This window comes from Oncorhynchus gorbuscha, unplaced genomic scaffold (assembly GCF_021184085.1).
Source record: "Oncorhynchus gorbuscha isolate QuinsamMale2020 ecotype Even-year unplaced genomic scaffold, OgorEven_v1.0 Un_scaffold_2182, whole genome shotgun sequence".
NCBI classification, from domain to species: domain Eukaryota; kingdom Metazoa; phylum Chordata; class Actinopteri; order Salmoniformes; family Salmonidae; genus Oncorhynchus; species Oncorhynchus gorbuscha.
The window spans coordinates 62,591-89,755 of record NW_025746756.1 but is presented as its reverse complement, the minus strand read 5'-3'; the positions used below and the strand labels follow the sequence as shown (position 1 = coordinate 89,755).

At 41.1% G+C, this 27,165-nt stretch overlaps 1 protein-coding gene across 1 annotated transcript; it reads left to right on the top strand.

Moving 5' to 3' along the window:
• Positions 1-2,307: 2,307 nt before the first annotated feature.
• Positions 2,308-26,106, top strand: LOC124025118 (phytanoyl-CoA hydroxylase-interacting protein-like; the record flags this gene model as incomplete). The annotated part of the gene is made up of 4 exons (XM_046338782.1): positions 2,308-2,495; positions 9,068-9,242; positions 17,796-17,913; positions 25,562-26,106. Coding segments are annotated over 4 exons (1,019 nt in total), but the record flags the coding sequence as incomplete, so codon positions are not given.
• Between the last annotated feature and the right edge of the window lie 1,059 nt (positions 26,107-27,165).

The window sequence follows — 27,165 nt, the reverse complement described above, 5'->3', positions numbered from 1 at the left end:
GGTGCCATTGAACGGTTCAGCAGACTTCCATAACTGGCTACCAGACTGTTATCCCTCCATAACTGGCTACCAGACTGTTATCCCTCCATAACTGGCTACCAGACTATTATCCCTCCATAACTGGCTACCAGACTGTTATCCCTCCATAACTGGCTACCATACTATTATCCCTCCATAACTGGCTACCAGACTGTTATCCCTCCATAACTGGCTACCAGACTGTTATCCCTCCATAACTGGCTACCAGACTGTTATCCCTCCATAACTGGCTACCAGACTGTTATCCCTCCATAACTGGCTACCAGACTGTTATCCCTCCATAACTGGCTACCAGACTGTTATCCCTCCATAACTGGCTACCAGACTGTTATCCCTCCATAACTGGCTACCAGACTGTTATCCCTCCATAACTGGCTACCAGACTGTTATCCCTCCATAACTGGCTACCAGACTGTTATCCCTCCATAACTGGCTACCAGACTGTTATCCCTCCATAACTGGCTACCAGACTGTTATCCTCCATAACTGGCTACCAGACTGTTATCCCTCCATAACTGGCTACCAGACTGTTATCCCTCCATAACTGGCTACCAGACTGTTATCCCTCCATAACTGGCTACCAGACTGTTATCCCTCCATAACTGGCTACCAGACTGTTATCCCTCCATAACTGGCTACCAGACTGTTATCCCTCCATAACTGGCTACCAGACTGTTATCCCTCCATAACTGGCTACCAGACTATTTCAGCTCTGTGGGTGGAACATTTATTGACCATTTTGCATTTCGCTACACTCACATTAACATCTGCTAACCATGTGTATGTGACAAATAAAATTTGATTTTGATTTGACACCTTCTGGAAACAAAGTTTGTATTATAAGGAGGATGGGATCCACCCAAATCATTTGGGTTCCTGGATCCTTACACAGCATTATAAGGAGGATGGGATCACCCCAAATCATTTGGGTTCCTGGATCCTTACACAGCATTATAAGGAGGATGGGATCCACCCAAATCACTTGGGTTCCTGGATCCTTACACAGCATTATAAGGAGGATGGGATCACCCCGAATCATTTGGGTTCCTTTCACAGCATTATAAGGATGAGTTGAGACAATGACTTATCAATTCACCTTTATTTAACCAGGGAGGCTAGTTAAGAACAAGTTCTCATTTACAACTGCGACCTGGCCAAGATAAAGCAAAGCAGTGCAACACAAACAACACAGAGTTACACATGGGATTAGCAAACACTCCTTTGCACCCCAGTATCTCTACTTGCACATTCATCTCCTGCACATCTACCATTCCAGTGTTTAATCGATATTTTGTAATTACTTTGCCTCCAACTAGCCTACCTGGTTAAATAAAGGTTAAATAAAATAAAAACATTAATTACAGTAGGCTATACCCCATACCATTCTGGTACTACATACCACTTACAGTAGGCTATACCCCATACCATTCTGTTACTACATACCACTTACAGTGAGCTATACCCCATACCATTCTGTTACTACATACCACTTACAGTAGGCTATACCCCATACCATTCTGTTACTACATACCACTTACAGTGAGCTATACCCCATACCATTCTGTTACTACATACCACTTACAGTAGGCTATTCCCCATACCATTCTGTTACTACACACCACTTACAGTAGGCTATACCCCATACCATTCTGTTACTACATACCACTTACAGTAGGCTATACCCCATACCATTCTGTTACTACATACCACTTACAGTGAGCTATACCCCATACCATTCTGTTACTACATACCACTTACAGTAGGCTATACCCCATACCATTCTGTTACTACATTCCACTTACAGTGAGCTATACCCCATACCATTCTGTTACTACATACCACTTACAGTGAGCTATACCCCATACCATTCTGTTACTACATACCACTTACAGTGAGCTATACCCCATACCATTCTGTTACTACATACCACTTACAGTGAGCTATACCCCATACCATTCTGTTACTACATACCACTTACAGTAGGCTATACCCCATACCAATTCTGTCACTATTGTTACATCTGCCCCTGCCACGCCCTCTACTTCTCATCCTGTCTCCCTATCCTGCCGCCACTCCCCAGGCTCTCTCTCTCTCTCTCTCTCTCTCTCTCTCTCTCTCTCTCTCTCTCTCTCTCTCTCTCTCTCTCTCTCTCTCTCTCTCTCTCTCTCTCTGCAGAGCCCCAACAGCTGCAACCTTCAAGCATGTTGATCTCCTCTCCCTCTCTCTAATTTATTTGTTGACTGTGTTGTCTACTTCCTTTGTTGACAGGAGACAACAACAGCATCGCGGAAAAGGAGGATCTTCCTGTTCCTCAGAACGTCAAGATCACCAACATCACCTGTGACTCCTTCAAGATCAACTGGGACATGGACTGTAGAGCCAAGGACCACATCACTAACTACTTCATAGACCTCAACAAGAAGGAGCACAATAACTCCAACAAGTTCAAACACAAGGTTAGATACATTCCATCATATAGTTCAAACACAAGGTTAGATACAGTCCATCATATAATATATGCCATTTAGCAGACGCTTTTATCCAAAGCGACTTACAGTCATGTGTGCATACATTCTACGTATGGGTGGTCCCGGGAATTGAACCCACTACCCTGGCGTTACAAGCGCCATGCTCTACCAACTGAGCTACAGAAGGACCAAACACAAGGTTAGATACAGTCCATTATATAGTTCAAACACAAGGTTAGATACAGTCCATTATATAGTTCAAACACAAGGTTAGATACAGTCCATCATATAGTTCAAACACAAGGTTAGATACAGTACATTATACAGTACATTGTTCAGACATCCTTCAGGGCTGTACGGTAATGTATAGTTGAAGTCGGAAGTTTACATACACCAAACTCAGTTTTTCTCAATTTCTGACATTTAATCCTAGTAAAACATTCCCTGTCTTAGGTCAGTTAGGATCACCACTTTATTTTAAGAATGTGAAATGTCAGACGAATAGTAGAGAGAATGATTTATTTCAGCTTTTATTTCTTTCATTACATTCCCAGTGGGTCATAGGTTTACATACACTCAATTAGTATTTGGTAGCATTTCCTTTAAATTGTTTAACTTGGGTCAAACGGTTCAGGTAGCCTTCCACAAGCTTCCCACAATAAGTTGTGTGAATTTTGTCCCATTCCTCCTGACAGAGCTGGTGAAGAAGACCCATTTGTGACCTTTAACCTCCAGACTGATGTCTTGAGATGTTGCTTCAATATATCCATGTAATTTTCCCGCCTCATGATGCCATCTATTTTTGTGAAGTACACCAGTCCCTCCTGCAGCAAAGCACCCCAACAACATGATGCTGCCACCCCTGTGCTTCACAGCTGGGATGGTGTTCTTCGGCTTGCAAGCCTCCCCCTTTTTCCTCCAAACATTACAATGGTCATTATGGCCAAAAAGTTATATTTTTGTTTCATCAGACGAGAGGACATTTCTCCAAAAAGTGCAACCTTTGTCCCCATGTGCAGTTGCAAACCGTAGTCTGGCTTTTTTATGGTGGTTTTGGAGCAGTAGCTTCTTCCTTGCTGAGTGTCCTTTCAGGTTATTTCGATATAGGACTCATTTTACTGTGGATATAGATACTTTTGTACCTGTTTCCTCCAGCATCTTCACAAGGTCCTTTGCTGTTGTTCTGGGATTGATTTGCACTTTTCGCACCAAAGTACGCTCATCTCTAGGAGACAGAACGCGTCTCCTTCCTGAGTGGTGTGACGGCTGTGTGGTCCCATGGTGTTTATACTTCTGTACTATCGTTTGTACAGTTGAACACGGTACCTTCAGAAGTTTGGAAATTGCTCCCAAGGATGAACCAAAATGGTGGAGGTCTACAATTATTTTTCTGAGGTCTTGACTGATTTCTTTTGATTTTCCCATGATGTCAAGCAGAGGCACTGAGTTTGAAGGTAGGCCTTGAAATACATCCACGAATACACCTCCAATTGACTCAAATTATGTCAATTAGCCTATCAGAAGCTTCTAAAGCCATGACATAATTTTCTGGAATTTTCCAAGCTGTTTAAAGGCACATTCAACTTAGTGTATGTAAACTTCTGACTCACTGGAATTGTGATACAATGAATTATATGTTAAATAATCTGCCTGTAAACAATTGTTAGAAAAATGACTTGTGTCACAAAGTAGATGTCCCTAACCGACTTGCCAAAAATATAGTTTGTTAACAGGAAATGTGTGGAGTGGTTGAAAAACGAGTTTTAATGACTCCAACCTACTTGTATGTAAACTAGTTTTAATGACTCCAACCTATGTGTATGTAAACTAGTTTTAATGACTCCAACCTACGTGTATGTAAACTAGTTTTAATGACTCCAACCTACTTGTATGTAAACTAGTTTTAATGACTCCAACCTACTTGTATGTAAACTAGTTTTAATGACTCCAACCTATGTGTATGTAAACTAGTTTTAATGACTCCAACCTACGTGTATGTAAACTAGTTTTAATGACTCCAACCTATGTGTATGTAAACTAGTTTTAATGACTCCAACCTATGTGTATGTAAACTAGTTTTAATGACTCCAACCTACGTGTATGTAAACTAGTTTTAATGACTCCAACCTAAGTGTATGTAAACTAGTTTTAATGACTCCAACCTACGTGTATGTAAACTAGTTTTAATGACTCCAACCTACGTGTATGTAAACTAGTTTTAATGACTCCAACCTAAGTGTATGTAAACTAGTTTTAATGACTCCAACCTACGTGTATGTAAACTAGTTTTAATGACTCCAACCTATGTGTATGTAAACTAGTTTTAATGACTCCAACCTATGTGTATGTAAACTTCTGTCTTCAACTGTATGTGTATGTAACACTATCCCTAATAGAACTCTGACCTTTGGGTTCTGCTCTCACTGATTTGATATATCCCTAATAGAACTCTGACCTTTGGGTTCTGCTCTCACTGATTTGATATATCCCTAATAGAACTCTGACCTTTGGGTTCTGCTCTCACTGATTTGATATATCCCCAATAGAACTCTGACCTTTGGGTTCTGCTCTCACTGATTTGATATATCCCTAATAGAACTCTGACCTTTGGGTTCTGCTCTCAATGGTTTGATATATCCCTAATAGAACTCTGACCTTTGGGTTCTGCTCTCAATGATTTGATATATCCCTAATAGAACTCTGACCTTTGGGTTCTGCTCTCACTGATTTGATATATCCCCAATAGAACTCTGACCTTTGGGTTCTGCTCTCACTGACTTGATATATCCCTAATAGAACTCTGACCTTTGGGTTCTGCTCTCACTGATTTGATGGGGTAGATCATCTGTTAATCCCTTAAGCCTCCAGTAGCATTTCTGAGCCTGGCTACAGGGTAGAGGCTAGTGGATAGTGTGTAGTGGGAAATCGCTAAGACTGTAGATGCTAGTGGATAGTGGGAAATAGCTAAGACTGTAGAGGCTAGTGGATAGGGGGAAATAGCTAAGACTGTAGAAGCTAGTGGATAGGGGGAAATAGCTAAGACTGTAGAGGCTAGTGGATAGGGGGAAATAGCTAAGACTGTAGATGCTAGTGGATAGTGGGAAATAGCTAAGACTGTAGAGGCTAGTGGATAGTGGGAAATAGCTAAGACTGTAGAGGCTAGTGGGAAATAGCTAAGACTGTAGAGGCTAGTGGATAGTGCATAGTGGGTAATAGCTAAGACTGCAGAGGCTAGTGGATAGTGGGAAATAGCTAAGACTGTAGAGGCTAGTGGATAGTGGGAAATAGCTAAGACTGTAGAGGCTAGTGGGAAATAGCTAAGACTGTAGAGGCTAGTGGATAGTGCATAGTGGGTAATAGCTAAGACTGCAGAGGCTAGTGGATAGTGCATAGTGGGAAATAGCTAAGACTGTAGAGGCTAGTGGATAGTGCGTAGTGGGTAATAGCTAAGACTGCAGAGGCTAGTGGATAGTGCGTAGTGGGTAACAGCTAAGACTGTAGTGGCTAGTGAATAGTGCATAGTGGGTAATAGCTAAGACTTGTCACGACTTCTACCGAAGTCGTTTCCTCTCCTTGTTTTTTGCGGTGTTCGTCTGTCGACGTCACCGGTCTTTTAGCCGATCCATTTTTCATGTTCCATTTGTTTTGTCTTGTTTTCACACACCTGGTTTCAATTCCCAAATTACATGTTGTTTATGTTCCCTCTGTTTCCTCCATGTTTATTGTATGTTCTTGTGTTATGTGTTACTGGTGCGCTATGGGTTTTGTACCCATGTGTTATGTGTTACTGGTTTTGTACCCATGTGTTATGTGTTACTGGTGCACTATGGGTTTTGTACCCATGTGTTATGTGTTACTGGTTTTGTACCCATGTGTTATGTGTTACTGGTTTTGTACCCATGTGTTATGTGTTACTGGTTTTGTACCCATGTGTTATGTGTTACTGGTGCACTACGGGTTTTGTACCCATGTGTTATGTGTTACTGGTGCGCTACGGGTTTTGTACCCATGTGTTATGTGTTACTGGTGCGCTACGGGTTTTGTACCCATGTGTTATGTGTTACTGGTGCGCTACGGGTTATGTACCCATGTGCTATGTGTTACTGGTTATGTACCCATGTGCTATGTGTTACTGGTTATGTACCCATGTGTTATGTGTTACTGGTTTTATACCCATGTGTTATGTGTTACTGGTTTTGTACCCATGTGTTATGTGTTACTGGTGCGCTACGGGTTTTGTACCCATGTGTTATGTGTTACTGGTGCACTACGGGTTTTGTACCCATGTGCTATGTGTTATGTGTTACTGGTGCACTACGGGTTTTGTACCCATGTGCTATGTGTTATGTGTTACTGGTGCACTACGGGTTTTGTACCCATGTGTTATGTGTTACTGGTGCGCTACGGGTTATGTACCCATGTGTTATGTGTTACTGGTTTTGTAACTATGTGTTATGTGTTACTGGTGCACTATGGGTTTTGTACCCGTGTGTTATGTGTTACTGGTTTTGTACCCATGTGTTATGTGTTACTGGTGCACTATGGGTTTTGTACCCGTGTGTTATGTGTTACTGGTTTTGTACCCATGTGTTATGTGTTACTGGTTATGTACCCATGTGTTATGTGTTACTGGTGCACTACGGGTTTTGTACCCATGTGTTATGTGTTACTGGTGCACTACGGGTTATGTACCCATGTGTTATGTGTTACTGGTTTTGTAACTATGTGTTATGTGTTACTGGTGCACTATGGGTTTTGTACCCGTGTGTTATGTGTTACCGGTTTTGTACCCATGTGTTATGTGTTACTGGTTATGTACCCATGTGTTATGTGTTACTGGTGCACTACGGGTTTTGTACCCATGTGTTATGTGTTACTGGTGCACTACGGGTTTTGTACCCATGTGTTATGTGTTACTGGTGCACTACTGGTTTTGTACCCATGTGTTATGTGTTACTGGTGCACTACAGGTTTTGTACCCATGTGTTATGTGTTACTGGTGCACTACGGGTTTTGTACCCGTGTGTTATGTGTTACTGGTGCACTACGGGTTTTGTACCCATGTGTTATGTGTTACTGGTGCACTACTGGTTTTGTACCCATGTGTTATGTGTTACTGGTGCACTACAGGTTTTGTACCCATGTGTTATGTGTTACTGGTGCACTACAGGTTTTGTACCCGTGTGTTATGTGTTACTGGTGCACTACTGGTTTTGTACCCATGTGTTATGTGTTACTGGTGCACTACTGGTTTTGTACCCATGTGTTATGTGTTACTGGTTTTGTACCCATGTGTTATGTGTTACTGGTGCACTACAGGTTTTGTACCCATGTGTTTGTTGTTTTGTATGCCGTTAGTTTTATATATTAAACTGCTCTGGCTATTCACCAAGTTCTGCTCTCCTGCGTTTGACTTCCCTGCCACCAGTTACGCACCCCTTACAGAATTCCCGACCTACTATGGAGTCAGCAGGAACAGGTGCCCCTGGTATAGGGGTCGAGGAGCGCATCTAGGAGCAAGCTAAAGTAATCCACCATCTCGGCGTCATCATGGATCAAGTTATCCAGACCCTGGACCGTTGGGAGAGACAGGGAGGTCCTCCAGCGCCTTCAACAATGCAACCCGAACCTCTACTAGTCACTCCTCCTGCAACCAGTCCCAGTGCAATGCGTCTTGCCCTTCCCGGGGAGTATGATGGGACGGCGGCACGGTGCAAGGGTTTCCTGTTACAGCTGGACCTATACCTGGGCACCGTTTACCCGGCTCCCTCGGGAAGGGAGATGGTGTCCACCTTCATCTCGTGCCTCTCAGGGAGATCTCTGGAGTGGGCCAATGGTGTGTGGGGAGAAGGAGAAGCGGCGTCGGAGGACTTCACCACAGTAAAAGCAGGTGTAGTGGTTCTTAGGGTTTACCAATTACTACTGGAGATTTACCTGTACGTTTGCAGTGGTCAGTTGTGGCGGACAGGGCTTTTGGGCAACTAAGGGCTCTGTTTACCTTGGTGCCCGTGCTGGCCCATCCGGATCCCTCTTTGGCGTTCATAGTAGAGGTGGACGCGTTCATAGTAGAGGTGCTCTCTCAGCACTCGGGTGCACCACCGAAGCTCCGCCCCTGTGCCTTCTTCTTGAAGAAGCTCAGCCCGGCGGAGCAGAACTATGACGTGGGGGACCGGGAGCTGTTGGCTGTCATCAAGGCCTTGAAGGCGTGGAGACATTGGCTTGAGGGGGCTAGACACCCTTTTCTCATTTGGACTGACCACTGCTATCTGGAGTACATCCGGGCAGCGAGGAGACTGAACCCTCGCCAGGCAAGGTGGGCCATGTTTTTCACCCATTTTGTTTTCAACCTTTCGTACAGACCAGGCTCCCAATTACATTGGTTTTCTGTCCCTGTGTTTAAGGATGTTCCTACGAAGCTGGTTGTTGGTCTCCATTTTTCTGGATGTCTCCACTAAGCTGGCTGTCTGTCCCTGTGTTTTCGGATGTCTCCACTATAATTGTTGTCTTCCCTGTGTTTCAGGATGTCCCCACTAAGCTGGCTGTCTGTCCCTGTGTTTCAGGATGTCCCCACTAAGCTGGTGGCGAAGGTGGTGCCACTGCCCATGACAGTGAGAGGCCACTGGTTCCTGAGCCCCAGGACAGATTACACTGTAGCTGTTCAGACTGCCTCCAAACAGAGTGATGGGAACTATGCTGTCTCTGAATGGAGTGAGATCATCGAATTCTACACTGCAGGTGAGAACAAGGGGAGGAGAGAAGGGGTGAGAAACAGAAAAGAAAGAGTGATGAAATAGAGAGAAACAGGAGAGGGAGTGTATGAAGATGTAGAGAGAGCTGGTGGGAGAATTACAGAGAGCTGGTGGGAGAATTACAGAGAGCTGGTGGGAGAATTACAGAGAGCTGGTGGGAGAATTACAGAGAGCTGGTGGGAGAATTACAGAGAGCTGGTGAGAGAATTACAGAGAGCTGGTGGGAGAATTACAGAGAGCTGGTGGGAGAGAGTTTAATTAAGGGAATAACCATGTCAATGAGCAGAGAGACAGCTGATGGTTTAGAGTTAAATAGCAGCAGAGATGTGACAGTGATTTCTTGATGGAGGACTAGAATAGCACCAAAGTCATCGTCATTGAGGCAGACGGCTCCAGTCCTCCAGGGTCATAACAACCAACTGACAATCAACTGGCAACCAACTTGCACCCAACTGACAACCAAATGACAACTTTCTCAGGTTTTAATCCCCTGTGGAATGGCTTATCAAAAAGTGCAAGTTTGGTCTGTTTCATGACTCACATAAATGCCATTATCCCAGAAACCCTAAACCCACTCCAATTTGCATACTGCCTAAACAGATCCACAGATAATGCAATCTCTACTGCACTCCACACTGCCCTTTCCCACATGGACAAAAGGAACACCTATGTGAGAATGTTATTCATTGACTACAGCTCAGCGTTCAACACCATAGTACCCTCAAAACTCATCACTATGCTAAGGATCCTGGGACTAAACACCTCCCTCTGCAACTGGATCCTGGACTTCCTGACTGGCCGCCCCCAGGTGGTGAGCAACACATCTGCCACGCTGATCCTCAACACTGGAGCTACCCAGGGGTGCGTGCTCAGTCCCCTCCTATACTCTCTGTTCCCTCACGACTGCATGGCCAGGCACGACTCCAACACCATCATTAAGTTTGCAGACAACACAACAGCCTCATCACCGACAACGACGAGAAAGCCTATAGGGAGGAGGTCAGAGACTTGGCCGGGTGGTGCCAGAATAACAACCAACCCTCAACTTAACCAAGACTAAGGAGATGATTGTAGACTACAAGAAAAGGAGGACCGAGTACACCCCCATTCTCTTCGATGGGGCTGTAGGTTGAGATCTTCAAGTTCCTTGGTGTCCAAATCACCAACAAACTAGAATGGTCCAAACACTCCAAGACAGTCTTGAAGAGGGCACGACAAAGCCTATTCCCCCTCAGGAAACTAAAAAGATTTGGCATGGATCCTGAGATCCTCAAAAGGTTCTACAGCTGGAGCCTCCCGGGGGCGCAGTGGTCTAGAGCACTGCATTGCAGTGCTAGCTGTGCCTCCAGAGACTTTGGGTTCGCGCCCAGGCTCTGTCGCAGCCGGCCACGACCAGGAGGTCCTTGGGGCGACACACAATTGGCCTAGTCATCCAGGAGGTCCATTGCGCACCAGTGACTCCTGTGGCGAGCTGGGCGCAGTGCACGGTGTTTCCTCCGACACATTGGTGCAGCTGGCTTCCGGGTTGGATGCACGCTGTGTTAAGAAGCAGTGCCGCTTGTTTGGGTTGTGTTTCGGGGACGCATGGCTTTGACCTTTGTCTCTCCCGAGCCCGTACGGGAGTTGTAGCGATGAGACAAGATAGTAACTACTAAAAAATAAAAATACAATTGAAAAAAAAATAGAAAGGTTCTTCAGCTGCACGAGAGCATGACTGGTTGCATCACTGCCTGGTACGGCAATTGCTCAGCCTCCGACCACGAGACACTTCAGAGGGTAGTGCGTATGGCCCAGTACATCACTGGGATTAAGCTGCCTGCCATCCAGGACCTCTACACCAGGCGGTGTCAGAGGAAGACCTAAAAATTGTCAAAGACCGCAGTCATAGACTGTTCTCTCTACTACCTCATGGCAAGCGGTACCGCTTGGACAAAAAGGATTCAACAGTTTTTACCCTCAAGCCATAAGTCTCCTGAACAGGTAACCAAATGGCTACCCGGACTATTTGCATTGTGTGCCCCCCCAACCCCTCTTTTACGCTGCTGTTACTCTCTGTTTATCATTTAAGCACAGTCACTTTAACTATACATTCATGTACATACTACCCCAATTGGGCCGACCAACCAGTGATCCCGCACATTGGCTAACCGGGCTATCTGCATTGTGTCCTGCCACCCACCACCCGTCAATCCCTCTTTACGTGTACATGTACACCTCAATCAATCAGCCTGACTAACCGGTGTCTGCATGTAGCCTCGTTACTTTTATAGCCTCTCTACTGTATATAGCCTCTCTACTGTATATAGCCTCTCTACTGTCTATAGCCTCTCTACTGTCTATAGTCTCTCTACTGTTTATAGCCTCTCTACTGTATATAGCCTCTCTACTGTATATAGCCTCTCTACTGTACCTGACATGATGACTCCTTGCTGTCCCCAGTCCACCTGGCCATGCTGCTGCTCCAGTTTCAACTGTTCTGCCTTACTATTATTCGACCATGCCTGTCATTTATGAACATTTGAACATCTTGACCATGTTCTGTTATAATCTCCACCCGGCACAGCCAGAAGAGGACTGGCCACCCCACATATGCTCTCTCTAATTCTCTCTTTCTTTCTCTCTCTCGGAGGACCTGAGCCCTAGGACCGTGCCCGATGACTCCTTGCTGTCCCCAGTCCACCTGACTGTGCTGCTGCTCCAGTTTCAACTGTTCTGCCTTATTATTATTCGACCATGCTGGTCATTTATGAACATTTGAACATCTTGGCCATGTTCTGTTATAATCTCCACCCGGCACAGCCAGAAGAGGACTGGCCACCCCACATAGCCTGGTTCCTCTCTAGGTTTCTTCCTAGGTTTTGGCCTTTCTAGGGAGTTTTTCCTAGCCACCGTGCTTCTACACCTGCATTGCTTGCTGTTTGGGGTTTTAGGCTGGGTTTCTGTACAGCACTTTGAGATATCAGCTGATGTACGAAGGGCTATATAAATACATTTGATTGATTGATTGATTGATTGATTGTATATAGCCTCTACTGTATATAGCCTCTCTACTGTATATAGCTTCTCTACTGTATATACATTCTCTCTACTGTTTATAGCCTCTCTACTGTATATAGCCTCTCTACTGTATATAGCCTCTCTACTGTATATGCCCCTCTACTTGTCAGGATTTGGCCAGGGTTGTTCCGGTTTTTGGTCACTAGATGCCCCCATTGTGCCTTTTGACCTTTTCTTTTCCCTTGATCCCCATTATTATTTGCACCTGTGCCTCGTTTCCCCTGATTGTATTTAAACCCTTTGTTTTACTCAGTTCTTTGCTCTGTGTTTGTATGTTAGCACCCAGCCCTAGTACTCTGTGAACTCTTGTTGATCCCGGTGGACTCTCTTGTGGAATTCTGTTTTTGTTCTTGTTTTGTTTGTTTTTAAGTATCTTTTGAGGCTTTTTTGTGCTATACCTTCCACCTTGTGGATTTACCTTTTTGTCTTGGAGGATTACCTTTGTTCTTGTGGAATTCCTTTTGAGGTTGTGGAGTTACATGTTTTCCTGAAGAACTTCACTTTTACTTCATGAAAACACCGTCTCAAGCTTAACATCCTTATCATTTATCGCCCTCCAGGTACCCTCGGAGAGTTCATCAATGAGCTTGATGCCTTGATAAGCTCCTTTCCTGAGGACGGCTCACCTCTCACAGTTCTGGGCGACTTTAACCTCCCCACGTCTAACTTTGACTCATTCCTCTCTGCCTCCTTCTTTCCACTCCTCTCCTCTTTTGACCTCACCCTCTCACCTCCCCCCCCCCACTCACAAGGCAGGCAATACGCTCGACCTCATCTTTACTAGATGCTGTTCTTCCACTAACCTCATTGCAACTCCCCTCCAAGTCTCCGACCACTACCTTGTATCCTTTTCCCTCTCGCTCTCATCCAACACTTCCCACACTGCCCCTAATCGGATGGTATCGCGCCGTCCCAACCTTCGCTCTCTCTCCCCCGCTACTCTCTCCTCTTCCATCCTATCATCTCTTCCCTCCGCTCAAACCTTCTCCAACCTATCTCCTGATTCTGCCTCCTCAACCCTCTCCTCCCTCTCTGCATCCTTTGACTCTCTATGCCCCCTATCCTCCAGGCCGGCTCGGTCCTCCCCTCCCGCTCCGTGGCTCGACGACTCATTGCGAGCTCACAGAACAGGGCTCCGGGCAGCCGAGCGGAAATGGAGGAAAACTCGCCTCCCTGCGGACCTGGCATCCTTTCGCTCCCTCTCTACATTTTCCTCTTCTGTCTCTGCTGCTAAAGCCACTTTCTACCACTCTAAATTCCAAGCATCTGCCTCTAACCCTAGGAAGCTCTTTGCCACCTTCTCCTCCCTCCTGAAACCTCCTCCCCCTCCCCCCCCTCCTCCCTCTCTGCAGATGACTTCGTCAACCATTTTGAAAAGAAGGTCGACGACATCCGATCCTCGTTTGCTAAGTCAAACGACACCGCTGGTTCTGCTCACACTGCCCTACCCTGTGCTCTGACCTCTTTCTCCCCTCTCTCTCCAGATGAAATCTCGCGTCTTGTGACGGCCGGCCGCCCAACAACCTGCCCGCTTGACCCTATCCCCTCCTCTCTTCTCCAGACCATTTCCGGAGACCTTCTCCCTTACCTCACCTCGCTCATCAACTCATCCCTGACCGCTGGCTACGTCCCTTCCGTCTTCAAGATAGCGAGAGTTGCACCCCTTCTGAAAACCTACACTCGATCCCTCCGATGTCAACAACTACAGACCAGTATCCCTTTCTTTTCTCTCCAAAACTCTTGAACGTGCCGTCCTTGGCCAGCTCTCCCGCTATCTCTCTCTGAATGACCTTCTTGATCCAAATCAGTCAGGTTTCAAGACTAGTCATTCAACTGAGACTGCTCTCTGTATCACGGAGGCGCTCCGCACTGCTAAAGCTAACTCTCTCTCCTCTGCTCTCATCCTTCTAGATCTATCGGCTGCCTTCGATACTGTGAACCATCAGATCCTCCTCTCCACCCTCTCCGAGTTGGGCATCTCCGGCGCGGCTCACGCTTGGATTGCGTCCTACCTGACAGGTCGCTCCTACCAGGTGGCGTGGCGAGAATCTGTCTCCTCACCACGCGCTCTCACCACTGGTGTCCCCCAGGGCTCTGTTCTAGGCCCTCTCCTATTCTCGCTATACACCAAGTCACTTGGCTCTGTCATAACCTCACATGGTCTCTCCTATCATTGCTATGCAGACGACACACAACTAATCTTCTCCTTTCCCCCTTCTGACGACCAGGTGGCGAATCGCATCTCTGCATGTCTGGCAGACATATCAGCGTGGATGACGGATCACCACCTCAAGCTGAACCTCGGCAAGACGGAGCTGCTCTTCCTCCCGGGGAAGGACTGCCCGTTCCATGATCTCGCCATCACGGTTGACAACTCCATTGTGTCCTCCTCCCAGAGCGCTAAGAACCTTGGTGTGATCCTGGACAACACCCTGTCGTTCTCAACCAACATCAAGGCGGTGGCCCGTTCCTGTAGGTTCATGCTCTACAACATCCGCAGAGTACGACCCTGCCTCACACAGGAAGCGGCGCAGGTCCTAATCCAGGCACTTGTCATCTCCCGTCTGGATTACTGCAACTCGCTGTTGGCTGGGCTCCCTGCCTGTGCCATTAAACCCCTTCAACTCATCCAGAACGCCGCAGCCCGTCTGGTGTTCAACCTTCCCAAGTTCTCTCACGTCACCCCGCTCCTCCGTTCTCTCCACTGGCTTCCAGTTGAAGCCCGCATCCGCTACAAGACCATGGTGCTTGCCTACGGAGCTGTGAGGGGAACGGCACCTCAGTACCTCCAGGCTCTGATCAGGCCCTACACCCAAACAAGGGCACTGCGTTCATCCACCTCTGGCCTGCTCGCCTCCCTACCACTGAGGAAGTACAGCTCCCGCTCAGCCCAGTCAAAACTGTTCGCTGCTCTGGCCCCCCAATGGTGGAACAAACTCCCTCACGACGCCAGGACAGCGGAGTCAATCACCACCTTCCGGAGACACCTGAAACCCCACCTCTTTAAGGAATACCTAGGATAGGATAAGTATTCCCTCCCCCCCCCCCCTTTAAGATTTAGATGCACTATTGTAAAGTGACTGTTCCACTGGATGTCATAATCTGGATGTCACCAATTTGTAAGTCGCTCTGGATAAGAGCGTCTGCTAAATGACTTAAATGTAATGTACGGTATATAGCCTCTCTACGGTATATAGCCTCTCTACGGTATATAGCCTCTCTACGGTATATAGCCTCTCTACGGTATATAGCCTCTACTGTATTTAGCCTCTACTGTATATAGCGTCTCTACTGTATCTAGCCTCTCTACTGTATCTAGCCTCTCTACTGTATCTAGCCTCTCTACTGTATCTAGCCTCTCTACTGTATCTAGCCTCTCCTGTATTTAGCCTCTCCTGTATATAGCCTCTCTACTGTATATAGCCTCTCTACTGTATATAGCCTCTCTACTGTATATAGCCTCTCTACTGTATATAGCCTCTCTACTGTATCTAGCCTCTCTACTGTATCTAGCCTCTCTACTGTATCTAGCCTCTCTACTGTATCTAGCCTCTCTACGGTATCTAGCCTCTACTGTATATAGCCTCTATACTGTATCTAGACTCTCTACTGTATCTAGACTCTCTACTGTATCTAGACTCTCTACTGTATCTAGACTCTCTACTGTATATAGACTCTCTACTGTATATAGCGTCTCTACTGTATATAGCGTCTCTACTGTATATAGCGTCTCTACTGTATATAGCGTCTCTACTGTATCTAGACTCTCTACTGTATCTAGACTCTCTACTGTATCTAGACTCTCTACTGTATTTAGCCTCTACTGTATCTAGCCTCTCTACTGTATCTAGCCTCTCTACTGTATCTAGCCTCTCTACTGTATCTAGCCTCTCTACTGTATCTAGCCTCTCTACTGTATATAGCCTCTCTACGGTATATAACCTCTACTGTATCTAGCCTCTCTACTGTATATAGCCTCTCTACTGTATCTAGCCTCTCTACTGTATATAACCTCTCTACGGTATATAACCTCTCTACGGTATATAACCTCTACTGTATATAGCCTCTCTACTGTATATAGCCTCTCTACGGTATATAGCCTCTCTACGGTATATAGACTCTCTACGGTATATAGACTCTCTACTGTATTTAGCCTCTCTACTGTATCTAGCCTCTCTACGGTATCTAGCCTCTCTACGGTATATAGCCTCTCTACTGTATATAGCCTCTCTACTGTATCTAGACTCTCTACTGTATTTAGACTCTCTACTGTATATAGCCTCTCTACTGTATTTAGCCTCTCTACTGTATCTAGCCTCTCTACGGTATCTAGCGTCTCTACTGTATCTAGCGTCTCTACTGTATCTAGCGTCTCTACTGTATCTAGCGTCTCTACTGTATCTAGCGTCTCTACTGTATCTAGCCTCTCTACTGTATCTAGCCTCTCTACTGTATTTAGCCTCTCTACTGTATATAGCCTCTCTACTGTATATAGCGTCTCTACTGTATATAGCCTCTCTACTGTATCTAGCCTCTCTACTGTATCTAGCCTCTCTACTGTATCTAGACTCTCTACTGTATATAGCCTCTCTACGGTATATAACCTCTACTGTATATAGCCTCTCTACTGTATCTAGCCTCTCTACTGTATATAGCCTCTCTACTGTATATAACCTCTCTACTGTATCTAGCCTCTCTACTGTATCTAGCCTCTCTACTGTATCTAGCCTCTCTACTGTATCTAGCCTCTCTACTGTATCTAGCCTCTCTACTGTATATAGCGTCTCTACTGTATATAGCGTCTCTACTGTATTTAGCCTCTCTACTGTATATAGCCTCTCTACTGTATATAGCCTCTCTACTGTATATAGCCTCTCTACTGTATATAGCCTCTCTACTGTATATAGCCTCTCTACTGTATATAGCCTCTCACCTGTATATAGCCTCTCTACTGTATCTAGCCTCTCTACTGTATCTAGCCTCTCTACTGTATCTACTGTATCTAGCCTCTCTACTGTATCTAGCCTCTCTACTGTATCTAGCCTCTCTACTGTATCTAGCCTCTCTACTGTATCTAGCCTCTCTACTGTATCTAGACTCTCTACTGTATCTAGCCTCTCTACTGTATCTAGCCTCTCTACTGTATCTAGCCTCTCTACTGTATCTAAGCCTCTCTACTGTATCTAAGCCTCTCTACTGTATCTAAGCCTCTCTACTGTATCTAAGCCTCTCTACGGTATCTAAGCCTCTCTACGGTATCTAGCCTCTCTACGGTATCTAGCCTCTCTACGGTATCTAGCCTCTCTACGGTATCTAGCCTCTCTACGGTATCTAGCCTCTCTACGGTCTTTTCCTGTTGTTTATATGTCTTTACCTATCTATTGTTCACCTAATACCCCTTTTGCACTATTGGTTAGAGCCTGTAAGTGACAAATACACTTTGATTTGATTCAAATAACTATTTTTTGTATTTTTTCCCCAGACTACTCTACTGTGCATCTGATACAGTTGCTGGAGAAGGCCGAGGGGATAGCTGGTAGGATGTTGAGATTCTCCGTGTTTTATCGGAACCAGCAGAATGACTACTTCAATAAAACGAGGTACAGCATTTTCTCTCAACTGTTATCTCAACTTAAGCTTTCTATTGGTAATGAGAGAGTAGATGGTAGTATTGAATTGATACTAGTATTGGTAATAGTGGTGATAATAGCATTGGTAATAGTATTGTATTCATAATACTATTTGGTAATAGTATTTGATAATAGTATTGTATTGATAATAGTATTTGGTAATAGTATTGCATTTCTAATAATATTGGTAATAGTATTTTATTCATAATAGTATTGGTAATAGTATTGGCAATAGTATTTTATTCGTAATAGTATTGGTAATAGTATTGTATTTCTAATAGTATTGGCAATAGTATTGGTAATACTATTTTATTCATAGTATTGGCAATAGTATTGGTAATACTATTTTATTCATAGTATTGGTAATAGTATTGTATTTCTAATAGTATTGGCAATAGTATTGGTAATAGTATGGGCAATAGTATTGTATTTCTAATGGTATTGGTAATAGTTTTGCATTTCTAATAGTATTGTATTCATAAAAGTATTGGTAATAGCACTGGTAATAGTATTGTAATTCTAATAGTATTGGTAATAGTATTGTATTTCTAATAGTATTGGTAATAATATTGTATTCATAATAGTATTGATAATAGTATTGTATTCTTAATAGTTTTGTTACTAGTATTGCATTCATAATAGTATTGGTAATCGTTTTGGTAATAGTATTGTATTCATACCAGTATAGGTATTAGTATTGGTGCTAGTATTGTATTCTTAATAGTATTGGTAATTGTATTCATAATAGTATTGTATTCATAATAGTATCATTAATAGTATTGCATTCATAACAGTATTCGTATCAGTAATAGTACTAGTATTGTGGTCCTTCCGTAGCTCAGTTGGTAGAGCATGGCGCTTGTAGTAGTGGGTTCGATCCCGGGACCACCCATTGTATGCACACATGACTGTAAGTCGCTTTGGATAAGTGTCTGCTAAATGGCATTTATTATTATTATATTGTATTCGTAATGGTATTCTTAATAGTATTGTATTCTTAATAGTATAGTTTTGATATTAGTATTGGTAATAGTATTGTATTCATAACAGTATTGGTAATAGTATTGTATTCATAACAGTATTGGTAATAGTATTGTATTGATAACAGTATTGGTAATAGTATTGTATTGATAACAGTATTGGTAATAGTATTGTATTGGTAATAGTATTGGTATTAGTATTGTATTGGTAATAGTATTGTATTCATAATAGTATTGTAATAGTATTGTATTGGTAATAGTATTGTATTGATAACAGTATTGGTAATAGTATTGTATTGATAACAGTATTGGTAATAGTATTGTATTGATAACAGTATTGGTAATAGTATTGTATGGATAACAGTATTGGTAATAGTATTGTATTGGTAATAGTATTGTATTGGTAATAGTATTGTATTGATAATAGTATTGTATTGATAATAGTATTGTATTGATAATAGAATTGTATTGGTAATAGAATTGATAATAGTATTGTATTGATAATAGTATTGTATTGATAATAGTATTGGTAATAGTATTGTATTGATAATAGTATTGTATTGGTAATAGTATTGATAATAGTATTGTATTGGTAATAGTATTGATAATAGTATTGTATTGGTAATAGTATTGATAATAGTATTGTATTGATAATAGTATTGATAATAGTATTGTATTGGTAATAGTATTGATAATAGTATTGTATTGGTAATAGTATTGGTAATAGTATTGTATTGATAATAGTATTGATAATAGTATTGTATTGATAATAGTATTGATAATAGTATTGTATTGATAATGGTATTGTATTGATAATGGTATTGTATTGATAATGGTATTGTATTGATAATAGTATTGTATTGATAATAGTATTGATAATAGTATTGTATTGATAATAATATTGTATTGGTAATAGTATTGTATTGGTAATAGTATTGATAATAGTATTGTATTGATAATAGTATTGTATTGGTAATAGTATTGTATCTGTAATAGTATTGGTAATAGTATTGTATTGATAATAGTATTGGTACTAGTATTGTATTGATAATAGTATTGGTACTAGTATTGTATTGATAATAGTATTGGTACTAGTATTGTATTGGTACTAGTATTGTATTGGTAATAGTATTGTATCGGTAATAGTATTGTATGTAATAGTATTGTATTGATAATAGTAGTGTATTGATAATAGTATTGGCACTAGTATTGTATTGGTATTAGTAGTGTATTCATAGCAGTATTGGTAATAGTATTGGTAATAGTATTGTATTGATAATAGTAGTGTATTCATAGCAGTATTGGTAATAGTATTGGTAATAGTATTGGTACTAGTATTGTATTGGTACTAGTATTGTATTGGTACTAGTATTGTATTGGTACTAGTATTGTATTGGTAATAGTATTGTATGTATAATAGTATTGTATTGGTAATAGTATTGTATTGGTAATAGTATTGGTACTAGTATCTGCTAAATGACTTAAATGTAAATGTAAATGTAGTATTGTATTGGTAATAGTATTATATTGATGGTACTAGTATTGTATTGATAATAGTATTGTATTGATAATAGTATTGTATTGATAATAGTATTGTATTGGTAATAGTATTGTATTGGTAATAGTATTGATAATAGTATTGTATTGGTAATAGTATTGGTAATAGTATTGTATTGGTAATAGTATTGTATTGATAATAGTAGTGTATTCATAGCAGTATTGGTAATAGTATTGGTAATAGTATTGTATTGATAATAGTATTGGTAATAGTATTGTATTGATAATAGTATTGGTAATAGTATTGTATTGATAATAGTATTGGTAATAGTATTGTATTGATAATAGTATTGGTAATAGTATTGTATTGATAATAGTATTGGTACTAGTATTGTATTGTAATAGTATTGTATTGGTAATAGTATTATATTGATACAAATATTAGTAGTAGTATTGTATTGATAATAGTATTGATAATTTAGTATTGTATTGATAACAGTACTGTATTGATAACAGTACTGTATTGATAATAGCATTGTATTGATAATAGCATTGTATTGATAATAGCATTGTATTGGTAGTAGCATTGTATTGGTAGTAGCATTGTATTGGTAGTAGCATTGTATTGGTAGTAGCATTGTATTGGTAGTAGCATTGTATTGGTAGTAGTATTGTATTGGTAGTAGTATTGTATTGGTAGTAGTATTGGTAATAGTATTGGTAATAGTATTGATAATAGTATTGTGTTGATAATTGTATTGATAATTGTATTGCTAATAGTATTGTATTGATAATTGTATTGCTAATAGTATTGTATTGATAATTGTATTGCTAATAGTATTGTATTGATAATTGTATTGCTAATAGTATTGTATTGATAATTGTATTGCTAATAGTATTGTATTGATAATAGCATTGATAATAGTATTGATAATAGTATTGATAGTATTAGTATTGTATTGATAATAGTATTGTATTGATAATTGTATTGATAATAGTATTGTATTGGTAGTAGTATTGTATTGATAATAGTATGGGTAGTAGTATTGTATTGATAATAGTATTGATAATAGTATTGATAGTATTAGTATTGTATTGATAATAGTATTGTATTGATAATTGTATTGATAATAGTATTGTATTGGTAGTAGTATTGTATTGATAATAGTATGGGTAGTAGTATTGTATTGATAATAGTATTGATAATAGTATTGATAATAGTATTGATAATAGTATTGATAATAGTATTGATAATAGTATTGATAATAGTATTGATAGTATTAGTATTGTATTGATAATATTATTGTATTGATAATTGTATTGATAATAGTATTGTATTGGTAGTAGTATTGTATTGATAATAGTATGGGTAGTATTGTATTGATAATAGTATTGATAATAGTATTGATAATAGTATTGATAATAGTATTGTATTGCTAATTGTATTGCTAATAGTATTGTATTGATAATTGTATTGCTAATAGTATTGTATTGATAATAGCATTGATAATAGTATTGATAATAGTATTGGTAATAGTATTGTATTGATAATAGTATTGATAATAGTATTGTATTGATAATAGTATTGTATTGATAATTGTATTGATAATAGTATTGTATTGGTAATAGTATTGTATTGTAATAGCATTGATAATAGTATTGTATAGGTAATATTATTGTATTGGTAATAGTATTGATAATAGTATTGTATTGGTAATAGTACTGTATTGATAATAGTATTGTATTGATAATAGTATTGATAATAGTATTGTATTGATAATAGTATTGTATTGATAATTGTATTGATAATAGTATTGTATTGATAATTGTATTGATAATAGTATTGTATTGGTAATAGTATTGTATTGTAATAGCATTGATAATAGTATTGTATAGGTAATATTATTGTATTGGTAATAGCATGATATTGATACAAATATTAGTAGTAGTATTGTATTGGTAATAGTATTGTATGGGTAATAGTATTGTATTGGTAATAGTATTATATTGATACAAATATTAGTAGTAGTATTGTATTGATAATAGTATTGATAATATTAGTATTGTATTGATAATAGTATTGTATTGATAATAGTATTGTATTGATAATAGTATTGTATTGGTAGTAGTATTGTATTGGTAGTAGTATTGTATTGGTAGTAGTATTGTATTGGTAGTAGTATTGTATTGGTAGTAGTATTGTGTTGATAATAGTATTGTATTGATAATAGCATTGATAATAGCATTGATAATAGTATTGATAATAGTATTGATAGTATTAGTATTGTATTGATAATAGTATTGTATTGATAATAGTATTGTATTGATAATAGTATTGTATTGATAATTGTATTGATAATAGTATTGTATTGATAATAGTATTGTATTGATAATTGTATTGATAATAGTATTGTATTGGTAATAGTATTGTATTGTAATAGCATTGATAATAGTATTGTATAGGTAATATTATTGTATTGGTAATAGTATTGATAATAGTATTGTATTGGTAATAGTATAGGTAATATTATTGTATTGGTAATAGCATGATATTGATACAAATATTAGTAGTAGTATTGTATTGGTAATAGTATTGTATTGGTAATAGTATTGTATTGGTAATAGTATTGTATTGGTAATAGTATTGTATTGGTAATAGTATTGTATTGGTAATAGTATTGTATTGGTAATAGTATTGTATTGGTAATAGTATTGTATTGGTAATAGTATTGTATTGGTAATAGTATTGTATTGGTAATAGTATTGTATTGGTAATAGTATTGTATTGGTAATAGTATTGTATTGGTAATAGTATTGTATTGGTAATAGTATTGTATTGGTAATAGTATTGTATTGGTAATAGTATTGTATTGGTAATAGTATTGTATTGGTAATAGTATTGTATTGGTAATAGTATTGTATTGGTAATAGTATTGTATTGGTAATAGTATTGTATTGGTAATAGTATTGTATTGGTAATAGTATTGTATTGGTAATAGTATTGTATTGGTAATTGTATTGGTAATAGTATTGTATTGGTAATAGTATTGTATTGGTAATAGTATTGTATTGGTAATAGTATTGGTAATGGTATTGTATTGGTAATAGCATTGATAATAGTATTGTATTGGTAATAGCATTGATAATAGTATTGTATTGGTAATAGTATTAGTAGTAGTATTGTATTGGTAATCGTATTGTATTGGTAATAAAAAAATATCAAATTTATTTATATAGCTCTTTGTACATCAGCTGATATCTCAAAGTGCTGTACAGAAACCCAGCCTAAAACCCCAAACAGCAAGCAATGCAGGTGTAGAAGCACGGTGGCTAGGAAAAACTTCCTAGAAAGGCCAAAACCTAGGAAGAAACCTAAAGAGGAACCAGGCTATGAGGGGTGGCCTCCTCTTCTGGCTGTGCTAGGTGGAGATTATAACAGAACATGGCCAAGATGTTCAGATGTTCATAAATGACCAGCATGGTCAAATATAATAATAATCACGGGCAGAACAGTTGAAACTGGAGCAGCAGCACGGCCAGGTGGACTGGGGACAGCAAGGAGTCCTGAGGCATGGTCTGGGCTCAGGTCCTCTGAGAGAGAGAAAGAGAAATTAGAGAGAGCATACTTAAATTCATAGGACACCGGATAAGACAGGAGAAGTACTCCAGATATAACAAACTGACCCTAGCCCCCCGACACAAACTACTGCAGCATAAATACTGGAGGCTGAGACAGGAGGGGTCAGGAGACACTGTGGCCCCATCCGTGGACACCCCCGGACAGGTCCAAACAGGAAGGATATAACCCCACCCACTTTGCCAAAGCATGGCCCCCACACCACTAGAGGGATATCTTCAACCACCAACTTACCATTCTGAGACAAGGCTGACCCCAGCTCCGCATGGCACAACCCAAGGGGGCGCCAACCAACACAGGAAGATCACATCAGTGACTCAACCCACTCAAGTGACGCACCCCTCCTAGGGACGGCATGAAAGAGCACCAGTAAGCCAGTGACTCAGCCCCTGTAATAGGGTTAGAGGCAGAATCCCAGTGGAAAGAGGGGAACCGGGCAGGCAGAGACAGCAAGGGCGGTTTGTTGCGCCAGAGCCTTTCCGTTCACCTTCAAATCAAATTCAAATCAAATTTTATTTATATAGCCCTTCGTACATCAGTTGATATCTCAAAGTGCTGTACAGAAACCCAGCCTAAAACCCCAAACAGCAAGCAATGCAGGTGTAGAAGCACGGTGGCTAGGAAAAACTCCCTAGAAAAGCCAAAACCTAGGAAGAAACCTAGAGAGGAACCAGGCTATGTGGGGTGGCCAGTCCTCTTCTGGCTGTGCCGGGTGGAGATTATAACAGAACATGGCCAAGATGTTCAAATGTTCATAAATGACCAGCAAATGACCACACTCCTGGGCCAGACTACACTCAATCATATGACCCACTGAAGAGATGAGTCTCTAGTAAAGACTTAAAGGTTGCGACCGAGTTTGCGTCTCTCACATGGGTAGGCAGACCATTCCATAAAAATGGAGCTCTATAGGAGAAAGCCTTACCTCCGGCTGTTTGCTTAGAAATTCTAGGGACAATAAGGAGGCCTGCGTCTTGTGACCATAGCGTGTGTAGGTATGTACGGCAGGACCAAATCAGAGAGGTAGGTAGGAGCAAGCCCATGTAATGCTTTGTAGGTTAGCAGTAAAACCTAGAAATCAGCCCTTGCCTTGACAGGAAGCCAGTGTAGAGAGACTAGCACTGGAGTAATATGATCCATTTTTTTGGTCTAGTCAGGATTCTAGCAGCCGTATTTAGCACTAACTGAAGTTTATTTATTTAACAAAAGCATGGATACATTTTTCTACATTTTTTGGACAGAAAGTTTCTGATTTTTGCAATGTTACGTAGATGGAAAAAAGCTGGTCCTTCACAGTTTTATTTGAGACGACTGTACAACCATTAAGAGTAATGGTCAGATTCAACAGAAGATCTTTTTGTTTCTTGGGAGAGCAGAGTTCTGTTCTGTTGTAGACTCAGAGTTCTGTTCCCTTGCTGATTGTCTGTCTCTGTGTTTGATAGTGTTTGCATGCTGGTTGATTACCGTGGTCTGGTGTGGTGATAAGCCCCTCTTGTGGTTCCAGAGAGACACAGGACAACCGGATGCTCCCGACTGTAAAGGACAACAGTGGCAGCCACGGCTCTCCCATCAGTGGCAAGCTGGAAGGCATCTACTTCAGCTGCAACACGGAGTTCAACACAGGCAAGCCCCCCCAGGACTCCCCCTACGGATGCTACCGCTTCCAGATCCAGGCCCAGGTCCTGTTCAACCCCAAGACCAACCTGTACTTCGGGGACTTCTACTGCATGTACACAGCCTACCACTACGTGATCCTGGTGCTGGCCCCAGAGGGCTCCCCAGGGGACCGATTCTGTAAGGGCCGCCTCCCGGCGCTGGACATCTTCGACAACTGCTTCCTGACATGCACCCAGGAGGAGGAGGGGGGGCTGGTGTTCCACCACGCCCAGGATGTGATTCTGGAGGTGATTTACACCGAGCCCGTGGACCTGGCCCTAGGCAGCGTGGAGGAGATCCAAGGACACCAGCTCAGTAGCATGTCCACCATCAATGCTAAGAAGGACCCCAGTTGCAAGACCTGCAACATCAGCGTGGGACGATAACCAGCAAACTGTGGGGGGGAAGGGGGCGTTACTACGAGGTCCCTGCAGTTCTACGGATAATAATACTTCTCTAACCCTATTGGCTGTGGTGATTCTCTAATCCTATTGGCTGTGGTGATTCTCTAACCCTATTGGCTGTGGTGATTCTCTAACCCTATTGGCTGTGGTGATTCTCTAACCCTATTGGCTGTGGTGATTCTCTAACCCTACTGGCTGTGGTGATTCTCTAACCCTACTGGCTGTGATGATTCTCTAACTCTATTGGCTGTGGTGATTCTCTAACCCTGTTGGTTGTGGTGATTCTAACAGTCATATTATACATATTAACAGTCGAACAGTCATATTATACAGGTGCAATGTAATGATATGCCAAAGGTAACAACACATTGACCAAGCTGCTAGAAACAAGCCGTGGTAACAGCTTCAACAAGGCATAATGGATTTGTATTGGAATAATTTCATGGTCTTGTAATGGAATGTGATTACTTGATGATTATAATGTTATCTTGTAATGGAATGTGATTTCTGGATGATTCTACGGTAGTGCTTCATTCCCATCGTGGGTTATAGGTATTGCGGTTTTTAAAGTTCCTACGGAGCTGTGACATATCCAACGTTTACAGTGAATGGGATCTCCACGAATGAAAGAACAATACCCATAACCCTCAATGGGATTGAATCCCAGCCTGAAGCAGGTTGCAGCATTACACTGATGTCAGTCTGATGTCTTCACATCCTCTGGACGGCTCTGACTTAGAATACGTGGACAACTACAAATACTTAGGTGTCTGGTTAGACTGTAAACTTTCCTTCCAGACCCATATCAAACATCTCCAATCCAAAGTTAAATCTAGAATTGGCTTCCTATTTTGCAACAAAGCATCCTTCACTCATGCTGCCAAACATACCCTTGTAAAACTGACCATCCTACCAATCCTCGACTTTGGCGATGTCATTTACAAAATAGCCTCCAATACCCTACTCAACAAATTGGATGCAGTCTATCACAGTGTCACCAAAGCCCCATATACTACCCACCATTGCGACCTGTACGCTCTCGTTGGCT